This window comes from Sceloporus occidentalis, unplaced genomic scaffold (assembly GCF_023333645.1).
Source record: "Sceloporus occidentalis isolate IW3139 unplaced genomic scaffold, rSceOcc1.0.p SCAF_51, whole genome shotgun sequence".
NCBI classification, from domain to species: Eukaryota; Metazoa; Chordata; class Lepidosauria; order Squamata; family Phrynosomatidae; genus Sceloporus; species Sceloporus occidentalis.
The window spans coordinates 1,324,039-1,340,479 of record NW_028317031.1 but is presented as its reverse complement, the minus strand read 5'-3'; the positions used below and the strand labels follow the sequence as shown (position 1 = coordinate 1,340,479).

Below are 16,441 nucleotides of genomic sequence, written 5' to 3'. Positions count from 1 at the left end.
AGCACACATAAAGCCAAATGACATCTGGCAATAGGAACAAATAATGCTCAGGGGATCGTTAAAAGAATACAGATGAGCTGGTGCTAAACGCCACCCTGAACCCAGCAGCTAGTGGCGAAAATGCATTGTAAGCTCATGAACTCGAGCTCCCAATGATAGGACTTTCATTTGCAATCGTGCATATATAAGCAGAGACCCAGCAATGCTAATTGACAGACATTAGCAGTGCTAGAACAAACAATGTTTCCCAATGTTTGGATTTCATTAAAACGTAAAACAATAGCAAGGCTACCCCTTTCATAAATATCATTATCATGAGAAGAGGCGGGAAAGCAGACCAGCATCCCTGTCATTTGGTGCACCGTGTCTCAGCCTTATTTAGTCTCAAGCTTATTTACACATTGGAGCTCTCTGGATTCTCCCCTGAGGTTCTTGGTGTATCAACTGATTGCCATGTCTGTCTCATATCCCTTAGTGTTGGATCTCCCCTCAGTGCTTAGATTTGCCTACTCCATGCTTGTTTGTCTATTGCCATCACAAAAAGCCCCCCAGTCTAGCCCTAGTCAGTTGCAGCTTGTATATGTAGACTGACGGAGAAATATTCCCAGATAAGAGTAAACAATATCTCTAAAGTAATTATACCAGAGATGTTCCTGTAACAGGCCTTGTGCAACTTTCCACTGTAAAACTCAAGGCCGATGATTGCAAACATGAGGATGGCAAAAAAGAGCAGCAATCCAATCTGTAACAAGGGGACCATTGCCTTCATTATCGATTTCAACACAATCTGTAAACCTGCACAAAAGAAATGAAATACAGTGAACAGTCAAAGGCCAAACCCAATCTGATGACTCCCCAATCCAGGGACACATTTACAAGACCCATACCCACTAACATACATAGATGCACAACAGGATATCATATTTGTTTTGGAGATATTTGATTTAAAAATGAGTGAAGTACAGATATGATATTCCAAAAACAAATTTAGCTCTCTCCTTTCTCCTCATCCTGAGACAAGCAAATTCCAAAGAGTATAATATCTTAATAATAATAATGATGCAAATTCTGACAACAGGAAGCTAAGGAATAAATATGACAATGAGAAAACTTACTAGGAATCCCAGAGACCAGCTTCAGCGGCCTGAGAACCCGGACAGCTCGCAGTGTACGCAGGTCCACATGAGTATTAAAGTGAGTTCCAGCCGTAGCCAAGATTCTATAAATCAATAAAGAAAAAATATAAATATTATCAAGGTCATTACAATCACAGACCACATGTTTTTCAAATCCTTCCACAATAATTTGTTTATTCTATGGGATATTAATCTTTGCTTTGTCTTGTTGTATATGGACTAAGATGCCACCCATGATTACACTGTCCGGCTTAGTTCGCAACATGGTGCTGCAACCACCATGCTCAACAATATAATACTTATTGTGGACCATGGCAGGACCCACTGTTTAGCCAGGGGCCACAGGCAATAGCTACTGGCTACTCAGCGTATGAATGGTAGGAAGCTGTATAAATGAGTATGTAAGTGCTACAAAAAAAAAACATTTAACACTCCATACATATGTGCAGTGAGATTTGTCAATTGGACTGGTTATGAACTTCAATATATAGAAATCCAAAAAGGACAATGTGCATCTACATGACAAATAGTAGATGTAGTGCATCTGACACAACTTAAGGGTAAGAAATTGCTGGAGTGATCCCAGCCGTCAATAAATCTTAAATTGGGGCATTGTTTGACTAATTTCTTTAATTACAGGCCACAGTTGCTCTCCATGCTGTGACTGAAGCAAGCTCTATAATTAGCAATCCAATTCCCTCCCAAAAGCCAGCCCTTACAACCACTCCATCTCTTTACTGACAAGACCCATTAGTAACAGTAAGTTATTTCAATTCAGCATTGGATGTGACCATATTTTATATAAATTTATGGATTAAATTGTATGATGAGCGTTAAAAAATTTGCCACCACAACATGAACAGTTTATAAGATGTCAACCATGGATTCGTTTGTTACGTATACTACTGTAACAGAATTACCAGTACCTGTTATCATGGTTAATATAAGCATGAACATGTGCTGTGCTGTAACTTTTTAAGTGCAGCTTTGATGGTTGGGTCACAATTGATCAGGCACTTTGATTTTAGGAAAATAGTTGGGGAATGGCTTCTCAAAATATTACTCATATGATCTCAAGGGTTGCCCATAGCTATTTAATCTTTTAGAAACTTTCGTTCATGTTTACACAACCTTACACATGCACAGTAATTAAAGACGTGTTATGAGCATACATTGTATTTGGTGGACCTCAATGTCAATGTCTTGTTCTATTAGGGCCAGGTTTCTCCACTCTTTTTCATAACCAGCCCACTGGTCAACCTAGTACCATACACATGGACCTTCCCACATCACCACACTCATCAATGGGCAACTGAATCAATTTTCTTATTGTATGGAAATAGCCATAAGCTGCTGGAAAATATATATACACCAAGAAAGGAAAGAAAGGAAAGAAAGGAGAGCCATAAGGATTTGGTAGGAACTGTAAATATCACTATTACCAATTTGTGCAGCAACTTGACAAAAAAAAGTCAGTCAGAAATAAAATAATTTACATAGTAAGAAGAATACTGTTGCGTCTTTAATGAACATACATTAATACATTAATTTAGCATTGCTACCTGCCCTGACTTCGGCTCGTCTACCTAAACATCTGTGACTTCAGATTTCGGGTTTAGAATATTGCCATCCAGATCCCGGCCTTCTAAACATTAATGCTTTATCACTTACTTTTAAACCAAACAACCCTAAAATACGCAATGCCGATAAATGCTATAGGTAGTTTTAATTAGTTGAATCATTAATGGAATGATACTAAAAATGATACTAAAAACTGTGGAGGACACTTCCTGTAAAAAGTGCTGTACTTTAACAGACAAACCCTCTTTTTACCCTTGTGTAACCTTCAGAGCCGGCCTTAGGCGTTGTGGCGCCCTGTGCGGACTACTCCTCTGGCGCCCCCCCTCACTACCCCCCCTCTCTGCCCCTTCAAACTACCCCCCCTCAAACTACCCCTCCCCTCTACCCCTTCAAACTACCCCTCCCCTCTGCCCCTTCAAACTACACCCCCCTCTGTCCCTTCAAACTACACCCCCCTCTGCCCCTTCAAACTACACCCCCCCTCTGCCCCTTCAAACTACACCCCCCCTCTGCCCCTTCAAACTACACCCCCCCTCTACCCCTTCAAACTACCCCTCCCCTCTGCCCCTTCAAACTACACCCCCCCTCTGTCCCTTCAAACTACACCCCCCTCTGCCCCTTCAAACTACACCCCCCTCTGCCCCTTCAAACTACACCCACCTCCCTCTGCCCCTTCAAACTACACCCCCTCCCTCTGCCCCTTCAAACTACACCCCCCCTTACCTTGTTGCCGGAGTCCTGCGGTGAGAGCAGGAGGCATCCGTCTTCTCGCTCTGCCGCGGTGCCGGCATTTCATGTTGAGCGCCGGAATAGTCCGGCGCTCAACATGAGATGCCGGCACCGCAACGGAGTCACGGAGAGTAAAGGGCGCCGAGCGGTTGCTGAGAACTTCACGAGCAACCGCTCGGCGCCCCTGAACGGGACTTAGATTAAAGCATCGTTGTTTTTTTTAAACTTTATTTAACATCAATGATGTTAAATAAAGTTTAAAAAAAACAAACAAAAAAAAAAAGGATGCTTTAATCTAAGTCCCGGTCAGGCGCCCCTGCAAACATGGCGCCCTGTGCGGTCGCACACCCCTAAGGCCGGCCCTGGTAACCTTTAATCCTGACACTTAGTCTGTGACTAATGTCCGTTACAGCCTGTTGGCAGAATCTGCACAAGCTGCAGTTTCAAGTTGCTCAATTCTCAGGGCCAATATTCCAGTAAGTGACAACATAAAAATACTTTCAAATGACCATTTCAGTTTCAACAAATTAAGTCAAAGTTCACTTGGTTTTTATAGCTGTGGCAGGCCACATTTTTGATTATTTATTAATACTTTCAGAAATAGATATTTGATAATCCCCAAGGTACTCAAAATTCAGGGCAAGGAGGGCATTCTGCTTTCAGGTTCTCTCCTATATTTGTAGGAATGTCACTTCCAGATGTGGCACCAGAGACATCATTTACCTGGACAACCTCTGTTCAAATAAAATAAATGTGACATAAGCATTTGGCATTCACAACTGCAGTGTGTAGACCCCTGTGAGCTGATGCTATGTAGCTGAACTAGTACTAGAGGTAGAACTACAATAGATGAATATGTAAAACGAGAGATGCCCAGTGACCCTAAAAGTGAAGGTTATCTCTGATAATGAGTTAATGTATTAAAAGGCTGCCATTTGTCTAAAAACCCACCATAAATACGGGCCCTTATTACCCAGCAAAGAGCCCAATAAATAAAGTGTATTGACTAAGATTAAGAGCTAGTGTTTGGCACAAAGCGAGTTTGATGGTCCCTGTTCCTGGAGTTCTTTTACATTCTTCTACCTTGTATAACAGATCAATTAATTAGAACTTTTTTTAATCCGTCAGTGAATGCTTGGCGGAGATTGAAAGAGTGCAGCTATTGGAGTTCCACCTCCATTGATCTACTGAGGGGTTAGACAGTGGTCTGTTACGTGGTGCCTCCTTCTGTTCTCATGTTTTGTTTTATTTTGAGTTCCTACCCTGCTTCACTTCACCACAGTTCTTCATTCTGCTCCTTTGCAAAATGCACTTGCAGAAATAAGGCTTATTATTTTATTTTAACAGCTTAGCCCTGGCTGTGACTTTGCTAATTATTTTTTTGGCTCTAAAACAGTGTTCTCAGTTCACACTTTAAAGTGTAAGATTTGTTCACCCTTTCAAATTTCAGCAACGAAAATGGAAACACTTAAAAGGTGATATTAGGTAACCTTAAAAAAAAAAATCAGAAAGCACATGTAACAAAAAGATGCTACAATCTGGCTTCCGTCCATAGCATTCCACCAAGACCACACTCACTAAAACATCCTCCTCACTGCTAAAACAAAAGGCCACTCACTGCTTATAGTAGAGGTAATTCTACCGTCATTACCTTTTCCCGCTCCCACATTCAGGATTTCACACATGCTGTACCCCCTTTTCTGTAATTTCCTACCTCATTCCACCAGACTAGCTCCCTTGCACGGCAATTTCAAAAGCTTTCAAGAAGTGTACAACCTTTTACCCTAACACTCAACCAGGATCCTAATCAAGCCATCTGAACGACCAACAACCTCTCCAGATCATCCTGAACAACGCATCCCTGTCCAAGCAGTACTCTCCTATTGTTTCACTGCTCCCTCAACCACCGACTAGATTGTAAGCTTGCAAGAGCAGGGCCCTCTTCTCCTTTGTACCAGTTTGTTGTTGTGTGTGATTTTAAGCTATTTTACTGACTCTATTGTAACAGCTACGGAATTTGCTAGTGCTATATAAATAAATGTAATGTAATGGACTGCCTGCTGCTGGAGGAGCATTGTCAGTTGCCAGCATTGCCCTCAAACTGGGCCAAAATAAAGGAAACGCGAGGTCTGCTAATAAAAACCTCTTTTTCGCTGCTCCTTGGGAAACGTGCCACCTACTGCTGCTGAGTGCCGGAATATCATATCAGCACTAAAGCAGAGGTCTGTATGACCAGACTTCTTACTGCCATCACAGAAACTAAGAAATTATAAATTGATAGGGAGAAAGGTAAGAGATGGAGAGAGAGGGAAGAGAAAGAGAAAAAATGGAGCAATGGATAGATAAAGAACAACATATGGAGGAGAGATAATTAGAAAGAGGAGAGAGGGAGAAAGGGAAGAGACAGCAAGAAGGGGGGCAGATAATGAAAATGGATAGGTAAAGAGAAGAGGAGAGAGAAAGAGAATGGAAAGCAGTAGAAAAAAGGGAGCAATAATAATAATAATAAGGGAGAAATAAAGAGAAAGGGAAGAGATAACGATGAGAGAGATGGGGATAAAAGTGTGCGAATGGGAGAGATGAGTTAAAGAGAAATGGGAGAGATACTAAGAAAGGGGAGGATTAAAGAGAAGGAGTAATGAGAAAGTGGATAGATGGGCAGAAAGGGCAGAGATAATGACAAAGAGGAGATAAAATGAGAAAGGGAAGAGAGACATAGTATGTGTTTGTGTTTTGAAAGTGTTTGTATGTCAGGGCAAGTATGTCTAGGGGCAAGCAAGTATGTGCATGCGATCTGGGTGATGGGCAAGTCCTATGTGTGCAATCCGGGTGCCAAGGCTGACCTTTACAGTGTGCAACCTGCGATCTATGTCTGCAATTTAGGGCATCCATGCATTATTTATTAGATCTGTACCTTCAATGCTGAGTTTGCATGTGATTTTTCAGTTGATCTATATCTAAACTGCTATGTTTCCATGCATTATTTATTTACTCTATACCTGAACTACATGGGGGAGGAAAAAAAGGTGTAGCACAGTGAAGGAGGGGACAAAGGGACTCTAGGGTAAGAGTGGCTGTGCCACCGGGGTGGAATCAGAGTGCCTGAACACCTAAGGCCAGCCTTATATTGCTCTGAATATACTTAATGGAAATACTCAATGGGTATTATACTTAAAAAATGACCCGGTACAAAGTGCTTTTATCGCCATAGCAACCAAAGAAAGGACCCAGCTGAAACATTCTACTAGTACGGTAGCTTTTGTAAAAAGCTGTTCATAAGAAATTTATTGAAAACGGCATACTTTTCACTTTGTGACTTGGATGACAAATCTAAACAGGTGTCAAATCACTCTGCCTTTAATATAAAAAAAACAGATCTATATTTGGGCAACTTATCTGTGGGGCCTTATCAGTCCGGAACGTGGGCCGCAATTGGCCCTCGGGCCGGACTTTGGACATGCCTGGCTTAGAGGAATCGTGACCTTTGTTGAGCTAGTGGGAAGAACTTGGACTGGCTAATGCATGGAACATCGAACTTGGTAGCAATGTAACTGTAAATGTCCCAATCCAAATAAATTCTAGCTTTTAAACCCAAAACACTTCTCTGTATCTGTTCTGTCGGGTTCCATTGGCCACTTGCTACTTATAGCTACCTTGTGGCATGCAGCAATGTGACTATTCACTGGCAAAGTGTTTCTGGGGTTTTTTTTCTTAAAATATTCACAAATTACAAGTGATCTTTTTATTTTTCACAGAAAAAGTGTGCAACGCCAAAAACAAAGGTCCAAAAAAGGTTGCATTGTATTCAGTATGACACTACTTATTTCTCCGGCAGCTACAATTCGTTCAATTATGTTATTTTTAAAGATTATTGTAGCCATTTTCTTGTTTATCTAAATTGTTTTGCACGAAGGTAATACGCTCTAATGGATGATCATCACAGATGTATTTTGCTTGTTATCATCTCAGATCTTCCAAGTCCATTATCTGTGACTTGATGAAAAACTGAACGTAGACTATACACGTAGACCCTTGCTTACTAAGCTGTGCTAATGGTTTTCAGGGTGTGATTAAGGCTACATACAGAACAAAAAAAAAAATACAAAAAAAAACCCATATAGAATGTATAACTGAGATCTAGCAGAAATGGGGTGATTAAATAAATGGTAGCACACATGAAGGGTTAATATAAGCTATTCAGTGTTACACATATATCCTGCGCTAGCGGCATATGGTACATAAATCATTAACATAGAATATTAATGAATTATTCATCAAAACCAAAGACCAAACACTTTTTCTAATTGTCCTGGAAAGAGAAAGGAAGATGGAGTGGGGGCTGGTCTCTAATTTAGAATTTAGGTGAATGATAGATATTAAAAGACTGATTTTAATTACCATGACTTTTAAAGCCTGATATATTTTCTTGTATGCAGCTCGCACGACCCTTTAACTCCTGACGGCGAACCTACGGATTTCCACTCCCGTTAACCCCTGCGATGCTGCGTAGATAAGGTAGGCTAGATGGGGAAGGGATCAGGGAGATTAGTAAAAGAAGACAAGCCCTTGCACTTCATTGGTTGATGGCAGAAGAGCCCCCTGCTGGTGACCAATGGAGTTGCTCATATGGACCTTTAAAATCCTAGCACCAAAGCTTCTGCGTAGTGCATATCGCGTTAACCCCGCATTAACCCCTTCTACAAAAAAACAAATACAAAGAATGTACACGAATATTCGCCCGAACTAACCACAGGAACGGGTGAATATTTTTTTTTCCCCACGAAGACGAACACGAAGAGTTGGCCGGCGCCCAAGTCTAATGAAAAGTATCCCTTTCCCTATGACGATTAGCCACTGGTTGGATACAAGCAGCCAAATGCTTTCATACTCTTTAATACTCACTCAGCATGTGGCCACATGTATTCTTCTGGTGGCCACACACTTAAGCACCAGATATGCCACTCAAGTGTGCTGCACTCTTAGCCACAGCGAAGTACAGCTGTACCTGTAGGTCTGCCCTACAAAGGCTGACCGCTCTTCTCGACTGTTGCTTACCCCAGGGCCGGGTACCGGAGGCATCTTTATACCCGGTTTCCCTGGAGCCTCATTTCATGACATTGCCTTATTCATAGTTTTTCAGGGGATGCTTGTCATGTTACACAAAAAAGATACTGTTGCCATGGAAATTGAAATAATGTTCATGTTACTAAACCATTATTGAACCATCAGAAAGAAAGGAACAAACTACACATCTGCTAAGGTTTATTTCCTTCAAAGGATCATTCATTGGTAATAATAAACCCACACATGTTGCCTATATCCCCCAAGCACAACTGATACTATTGCAAGAATTAAATACCGTATTTGCTCGATTATAAGACAAGGTTTTTTTCAGAGCAAATGCTCTGAAAAATACCCATCGTCTTATAATCGGGGTCGTCTTATAATCAGACCTCAAATAGGTCTGACTATGACACGACTAAGATCCAGATCCCCCGCAGCTGCAGGGGACCTGGATCCTCCTGTCTCCCCCCCCCCCCCGCCCCACTTACCCGTACTTCTGAGTCCCCGGGGTGTAGCTGGGGCAGCGTGCAGATGTCTACGGGATTCGCGTAGACAACTTCCGCTGCAGCAGGAAGGAGGTGTGGCTAGCAGCGGGGGTTGTCTGCGTCCATCGCGCAGACCTTCCCCGGCTGTAAGAGATCAGAGTTCCCCGCACCGATGCCGGTGCCGCATCGGTGTGGGGAACTCTGATCTCTGACAGTCGGGGAAGGTCTGCGCTATGGACGCAGACAACCCCCGCTGCTAGCCACGCCTCCTTCCAGCTGCAGCGTAAGTGCGTGGGATCTACACGCTGCCCCGGCTACATGACAGGGAAGTCAGAAGCACCGGTAAGTTTGGGGAGGGCGGGGGAGGGAGTGTTAAATGGGGGGCATAAGGCATTTCTGGAGGCAGAGTGTCTGTGAAATGCCTTTTAACCCCCTTAATGCCACTCTCTCTGCCTCTAGAAATGCCTTTTTAACCCTCTATACGCCACTCTGTCTCCTGAATGCCTTAAACCTCCCTATATGCCACTCTTCCCCATAATATGCCTTTTAACCCTCTAAATGCCAGAGTGGCATATAGGGGTATAAGGCATTTCTGGAGGCAGAGTGGCACATAGGGGGTTAAAAGGCATATCATGGGGCACAGTGGCATTTAGAGGGTTAAAAGGCATATCATGGGGCACAGTGGCATATAGGGGGTATAAGGCATTTCTGGGGCAGATGTGCATAACTGGGGGGCAGGTTGGAAAATAGAAGAAAATAAAACCAAAATATTTTTCTCAATCATAGCTTTTATTTAAAAAAAAAATAGTTACTGGTAAAACTTTTTTCCTATAGGGTCGTCTTATATTCAGGCTTTTTTTTCCTAAATTAATATTCAGATTTGGGGGGTCGTCTTATAATTAGGGTCGTCTTATAATCGAGCAAATACGGTACTTACTTTATTTATAAAAAATAACACATGTTTTCCATGCCAGCAGTGCCCTGATGGGAAACACCATCTTACAGATTAACTAAATCCTGGCAGCTTCAGCACCCACATGCGGATTTCCTAATGCACATGTTGCTACATATAGCTGAAAACGCATTCCTTCCCAAGCTCAATAAACAAGCAACTTTTCAGGTGCAATGGAAAAACTGTATATATATATATATATATATATATATATATATATATATATATATATATATATAATTAGGCATGGTGGGGAAAACGAGCCAGAAGACATGCTTTTCTCACAGAAATCTCATGGTTCTACCACCAGTGCAAGGGATTCTGGGTAGGCGTATGCAAACAAGGTTAATAATGGTCACCTTTATAGTAAAACCTTTTATCAACACTCAAGGATGGCAGTTTCATTCTTTAAGGGACTCGTCAGCATGAGGTTGTGATACTGGTTTTAAGGATTGGGGCTGCACCCCAGTATATAGTGGTGCACAAAGCAAGGTCACTAAAGAGCGCACAAATGCTTTACTGGATGAATGGGCAAAAATTCCCACAGAAACATTGCAAAATCTTGTAGAAAGCCTTCCCAGAAGTGTGGAAGCCATTATAGCTGTAAAGGGGGAACCAACTACATATTAATGTCCATGTGTCTAGAATGTGATGTCATAAAATGGTCAGGTGTCTCAATACTTTTGTCCATATAGTGTGTGTGTGTATATATATATATAGCTTCTTCTCTGCATCTGGCTGCTTAGACAGTTCTAGTGCAGGGAGGAAGTGCATGAACCAGATAACACCTTCTGCAGGAAACTGGTTTATCGCCTTTTTTATGTATTTTTTAACATGTGAATATATACTCTTTATGCAGTTTCATGCTTCTGTTGAAATAAATAATGTGGATCTCATACAAAATGTTCTTTCATGCAGGGATATCTTCTCTCTCTCTTTCTCTCAATGTCTCCCTATCTTCTCCATCTCCTTTTCCAGAGAACTGCTTCTTGTTTTTTTGTTATTTTCCTTTTTTGTGTTCACAGCGTCTTCTTTCTTCTCCGGTGAGCCGCTTCTCCTGGGCCATTTGGGGAGATTATCTAACCTTTTGTGTTAAGACACCAATTGATGCCAACATATATACAAATGTTAATTGTTATGCTTGTTTTACTCAATATATGGTACATGTTGGTTTTTTAAGTCTCATCTTCTGCAGCCTTTTGAAGCTGGTGTATTTCTGTTAACCAGTTCATCTTAATGAAGGATGATCATTTATTTATCATTTTTATTTCAAAAGTTGCTGGCTTTTTGTTACCTTGTACAATCACAAAACTGATACCTTTTTATAACACAAGCACAATACCTTCTGGTGCTTCACCTCCAGAGATACCTGAAAGAATAGTTTTACCTTCACTTTCAACACATTTCATTACGTGTCTTCCCTTCTGGCTGTCCTGCCCCAAACGTTTAGCTCTGCCTTCCATTCTATGAATGACATTACCTTACCACTCATTGTCTACCGTATAGCCTGCTGTTCTACCAAAATTGATGTTTTTGTCCACCTTTTTTGGCACCTTAAATTAAAAAGTTGTGGTTTTAACTCCCTGGCATCGCTATTCATTGGGGGAATCTCATGGGTGTCAGCCTGTCCTGTCCATACTTATTATATTTGGTATGTTATCTGTATTTATACTATTTCATGACTATTTTAAGTAAAATGTATATTTGCTTTATATATTAGATTTCTCTGTATTCTTTTGAGTGCTAGCCATATATGGGTTTTTTTTATTGTACTCACTATTCATTGGCCCTGTATAATGCATAATTCAATGAGTGAGAATGAGTTGGACCTTCATAATGTATAGAGAAGTCAGGGAGCTGAAACACAGCTCTCCTTTCAGCAATCCCTTTAATAAATAAACCTCGCTGTGTTCCTGTTGCATCATCTACGCACAAACCGTTGTCTAAGTGTGTGCTCAGTAGATTTTGCAATGAGAAACCGCCATGGCTTTCAGTTAAATTTCCTCGCACATCCGATGCCCATTTATTTTCTAGTTTATTGCTAGTAATTGTCATTCTGTAATTCTGGTTTTAACCCTCTACGCGCAAAAGCCATGTGTGAGACACATGCTGTAGACCAGGCCTATCCTCAGTACGGGATAGCCCAGTATGCTTATCAAACATTACATTACATTTGCTGGTTAATAGAAATTCCTGGCGTTGTTTGATAAAGGGGCAAGTTCTCCTACTGATCTACAGCTGGGCCTTCCTCGCCATGTGTATTTGTTGTTTTTTTTTTGCTTTCTATGTTCTTTTAAAGGGCCGGTACTGTCAATTATCTGAGATATACACACAGCCTAAGTTTAGTGGGACACTTTTTTTTAGTTGGTAAGAGACACATTTAATAAACTTTTAATAAAACTTTCGCATTGCTCGTTACACAACATTGTCATGAACAACATCACAATCTCTGTAGAGATACAATGTATTCTGTAAATCTCAATACAATGTGATTAAGCTATTGTTTGCAACAAAATAAAACTATTATCTCTTTAATCCTGCCTAGCATATGCATTTATCGCTTATCTGCCTGTAGGAGGTGACAGATTAGTCTAGGTATATCCACAGGTATATCCACAAATACCTATACAGCATTGATATATGAGACGCCTGGGGGAAATTAAGCTTCATGAAAAATCTTTGAAAAAAGTCTGACATAACATGAGAGCAGGTGATGTCAGCACAGTGGGCGTGGAAGCAGGTCATGTGATCAGCAAGGCTTAAAATACAAAAAAAGGAAAATTTCAAAAGTACATTTTATTTAACCCTTTATTCTGTGCCTTTGCACATTTAACCCATTCAGTGTCAGTAATGTAACACGGGACACTATTACACCCACAAACATTTTCCATGTTGGTGTCCCTTTAATTTGGAGCAGCCCCCCCATATATGTGGAATCATCTTCCCTGCTAAATACACAAAACCCTTTCTTCCTTAAAATAGGGATTTTTTTTATATTGCACAAAAAGAGACAATAGAAACCTTTCAGAGAAAAGAAAGAGTTTCGAGTCCCAGGGCCATTACCTGGGTTATATTTCCTTATAAACACAAAACTATCCTTGAACAAATACTTTGCATTTAATAGAAGCAATTTTCTAAAGAAGAACCCCCCCCCCCAAAAAAAAATATTCCCTTTATTAATTGTGTGATCATACAAACTCACGGGTAAAATAATTATTATAATAAAAAAACCCTAAAACGTGTATGTATATATATATACACATATATACATACATACATAAACACACTTAAATGTATACTTTACATCGGAAGCCTGAGACATTAGTAGGGATGGTGTCCAGAGAAAATAAAGTCTTTAATTGATTAGTAGTCAGACCGGTCTGTACACGGATCGGGTTAATTAGTAATGTGCGTTACACCTTGCATTCCTCCCACTGAAGCCATGAAAGGTGCGTGTCATGTGATCGCGAGTGGGACTATCCTATCGGGAATCATTCGGCCAACTCGTGCAACTGCAGGAATGTTAATTACTGCTCACAGCATGCTAAGCCAGCCGTAGCCTGCTCAATGTGATCAACCGCGGCAGCCAGGACACGTCTAGCATGCCGGAATATCCCGATCAAAGCGATATTAATAACGCTGTCCGTTTGCATAGCAGCAGCCCGTCACTTTACGGACATTTAAACCGCGCTGCGATAGAAAGTAAAAGAGAAAGGAAACAGCCAGCAAGGTGCGTCTGCAGCCAAGCAGAGGTCACCGAACCGGAGCAGAGCAAAGTTCACCGAGAAGGCGAGAGACAACCTCCAGGAAGTGGCCCAGGTGGCAGAGTGCGGAAGAGACGCGGTGCGGGATAATGCGGACACGGTAAGCGGCTCTGCCCCTGACACTTGCCATGGCTCAGCTGGCCGGAATCATCCGCAGGAGCTTCCGAAGGAAATCCTCCAAAGAATCCAACCAGGAGATCTCTAACGGGGCAAAAGCGGCGCATCCCCACCACGCTGCCACCGACCAACGGACTGCTGTGCTGAGCGGCGGCCAGAACTTCTTTGAGTACCTCGTGGTCGTATCTCTTAAGAAGACATCAGCAGGGGGTTATGCGCCCCAGATAACCTACCAGTTCCCAAAGAGAGAGAGCCTCCTAAGCTTCCAAAGAGAAGAAGAGGAGAGATTACTGAAGGCTATCCCAGTCTTCTGTTTCCCAGAAGGGAATAATTGGACTCCTCTTACGGAATATACCAGCGAGACCTTCTCGTTTGTCCTGACAAATGTTGACAGCAGTAGAAAGTTTGGGTACTGCAGAAGACTCCTGCCCTCCGGGAAAGGTCCTAGACTTCCTGAAGTCTACTGCATTATTAGTTGTTTGGGCTGCTTTGGACTTTTTGCAAAAATACTTGATGAGGTGGAAAAAAGAAGACAGATTGCCACAGCAGTTATATATCCTTTCATGCAGGGCCTGAGAGAGGCTACCTTCCCTGAACCAGGTAAAACTGTCAAGATTAAGAGCTTTATACCAGGATCTGGGACTGAGATGATAGAACTCACAAGACCTTTAGATTCTAGACTGGAACATGTTGATTTCAAAACCCTTTTGCAATGTTTAAGTGCCAAGAAGATATTGCACATTTTTGCTTCTGTTGTGCTAGAGAGGCGGATTATATTTGTTGCAAAAGATCTTAGTGTGTTATCTCAGTGCATTCATGCTGTTGCAGCTCTGCTGTACCCTTTCACATGGGAGCACACGTTCATCCCAGTTCTCCCACCAGCTTTAATAGACACTGTGTGCTGCCCAACACCTTTTATTGTTGGGGTGCAGAAACAATTCATTGATCTAATCTGGGATTTGCCCATGGAAGAGGTTCTGGTAGTGGATTTATGTGATGGAAAATTGCTAAGGGCAGTTGGAGATGAGGAAGAACTCTTGCCAAGAAAACTAGAAGACCACATGATGACTTCACTTTTAGGCCAACAGCAGGTGCCACAGTCATCAGAAGAGCTCAACAAGGGAATTTCAGAGATGTTCATGGAGTTCTTCATTAAAGTCATAGGACATTATTCCTCCCACTTTAAGACCGGGAAAGGGGGAGTGCGTGGATTCCAGGAGAAGTCCTTCTTGAAAGCCATGCCTTCCAAAAGCATACGGAGATTTCTCAAGCTTTTTGTAAGGACGCAAATGTTCTCAATTCTTATTCAAGCAGCCGAAAAGACCACTGAAGTGCAAGATGGTTATTTTCACAGGAGAATTCAGGAATTCCATGAACATAAAAAAATGAACAAAAAATGAAGAACCAGGCAACAGATGAATGGGAGAGTCAAGATTAGTGTTCCATTACATGGCACACTCTGATGTTAAAGGCACATTAATTGGGTTGTTTGATAATGGTGTGATTAAGCTTAATTTTAGAGTATGGCTGCATATAGACCCAATGTCCATTTCACATAGATTGCTAGTTTCATAAATTGTGATGTGAATAGGAAGAGTTAAAAAAAAACCACAAAAAAAACGTATGTTAGTTCAATGCAAAACTACACAAGTCTTAACACACACAGATTTCAATTGCTCATTGTTTGCTATTACATCACTATGCTGACACAAATTCTAGTTCAATACATGGGTATTAAACTTTGTTTAAAAAAAATAAATAAAAAAAAGCTTAAGTCAATAGATCAGTTATGTAACAAAAATAGATTTTTTTTTTCTCCAAATTGGGATTTATTTAAAAAAAAATATGAAGGGCTGGAACAACAGTGCGGTATAGCATTTAACAAGTCTTTTATGTTGGATTGTTATTTTTATGATACAAAAAAATTTCATATATTTACCAACTCCCTAATTTATTCCAGATGTGGTTTATATTAGGTACAAACTAATGAAACATAATGGCTAAGAAAGTAGGGATATGGAACAGGCCGGGACTGTCAATCTGGCAGGCCGGGCAAATGCCCTGATCTGCCAGCTGGATATGCCCAGCCGCAGGCTACATAGACATAAAAACGTAAAGTGTGGCTGTGCATATCTAGCCTTCAGCAACATCTACGTCATCAAGAGGCCTTTGGCCTTAAAGTGCCAGGGCTGCCTCGTGGTTACCAGTCTGGCCCTGATGTTGAATTCTAGTATATTAATGTAAAATTAACTGAAAAGGCACAGTAAGAAAGCAAAGGGACACTCTTTATTAAGACAATGTTAACACAGCTGGTGTATAATAATCAGGGGTACCAGATATTTATTCTTGTCCATATCCAAAAAACTAGAAAGGACGAGAAGTCAATAACTAATAATTATTTGTTTTGTTGTTTTAGCACTTTTGTGGAAACTTTGTGCAATTACCTCCCAGACTGAATGTATCTCCCTTATCCCTGCTCCTAATGGCAGAAATGGCTTTCCTTAATGGGAAGGAATAAATAAATGCAATTGTGTGACATAATTTTCCAATAGAATGTGGAAGTATGCAAGGGGATTTCATACCAGCTCCCTGATGTCGCTGCGCATTATGGGG

At 41.2% G+C, this 16,441-nt stretch overlaps 1 protein-coding gene and 1 pseudogene across 1 annotated transcript in view; one reads left to right on the top strand and one right to left on the bottom strand.

Moving 5' to 3' along the window:
* LOC149288404 (voltage-dependent R-type calcium channel subunit alpha-1E-like) overlaps window positions 1–16,441 on the bottom strand; it is a 165,676-nt gene that overhangs the window by 46,986 nt on the left and 102,249 nt on the right. The window contains exons 5-6 of the mRNA XM_089491619.1: window positions 1,116–1,219; window positions 643–795 (exon numbers count right to left, since the gene is read on the bottom strand). Of these exons, the coding sequence (XP_089347745.1) occupies window positions 643–795; window positions 1,116–1,219 (257 nt within the window). The remainder of the gene's footprint in view (window positions 1–642; window positions 796–1,115; window positions 1,220–16,441) is intronic.
* On the top strand, window positions 13,840–15,228 carry LOC149288405 (DENN domain-containing protein 2D pseudogene; annotated as a pseudogene).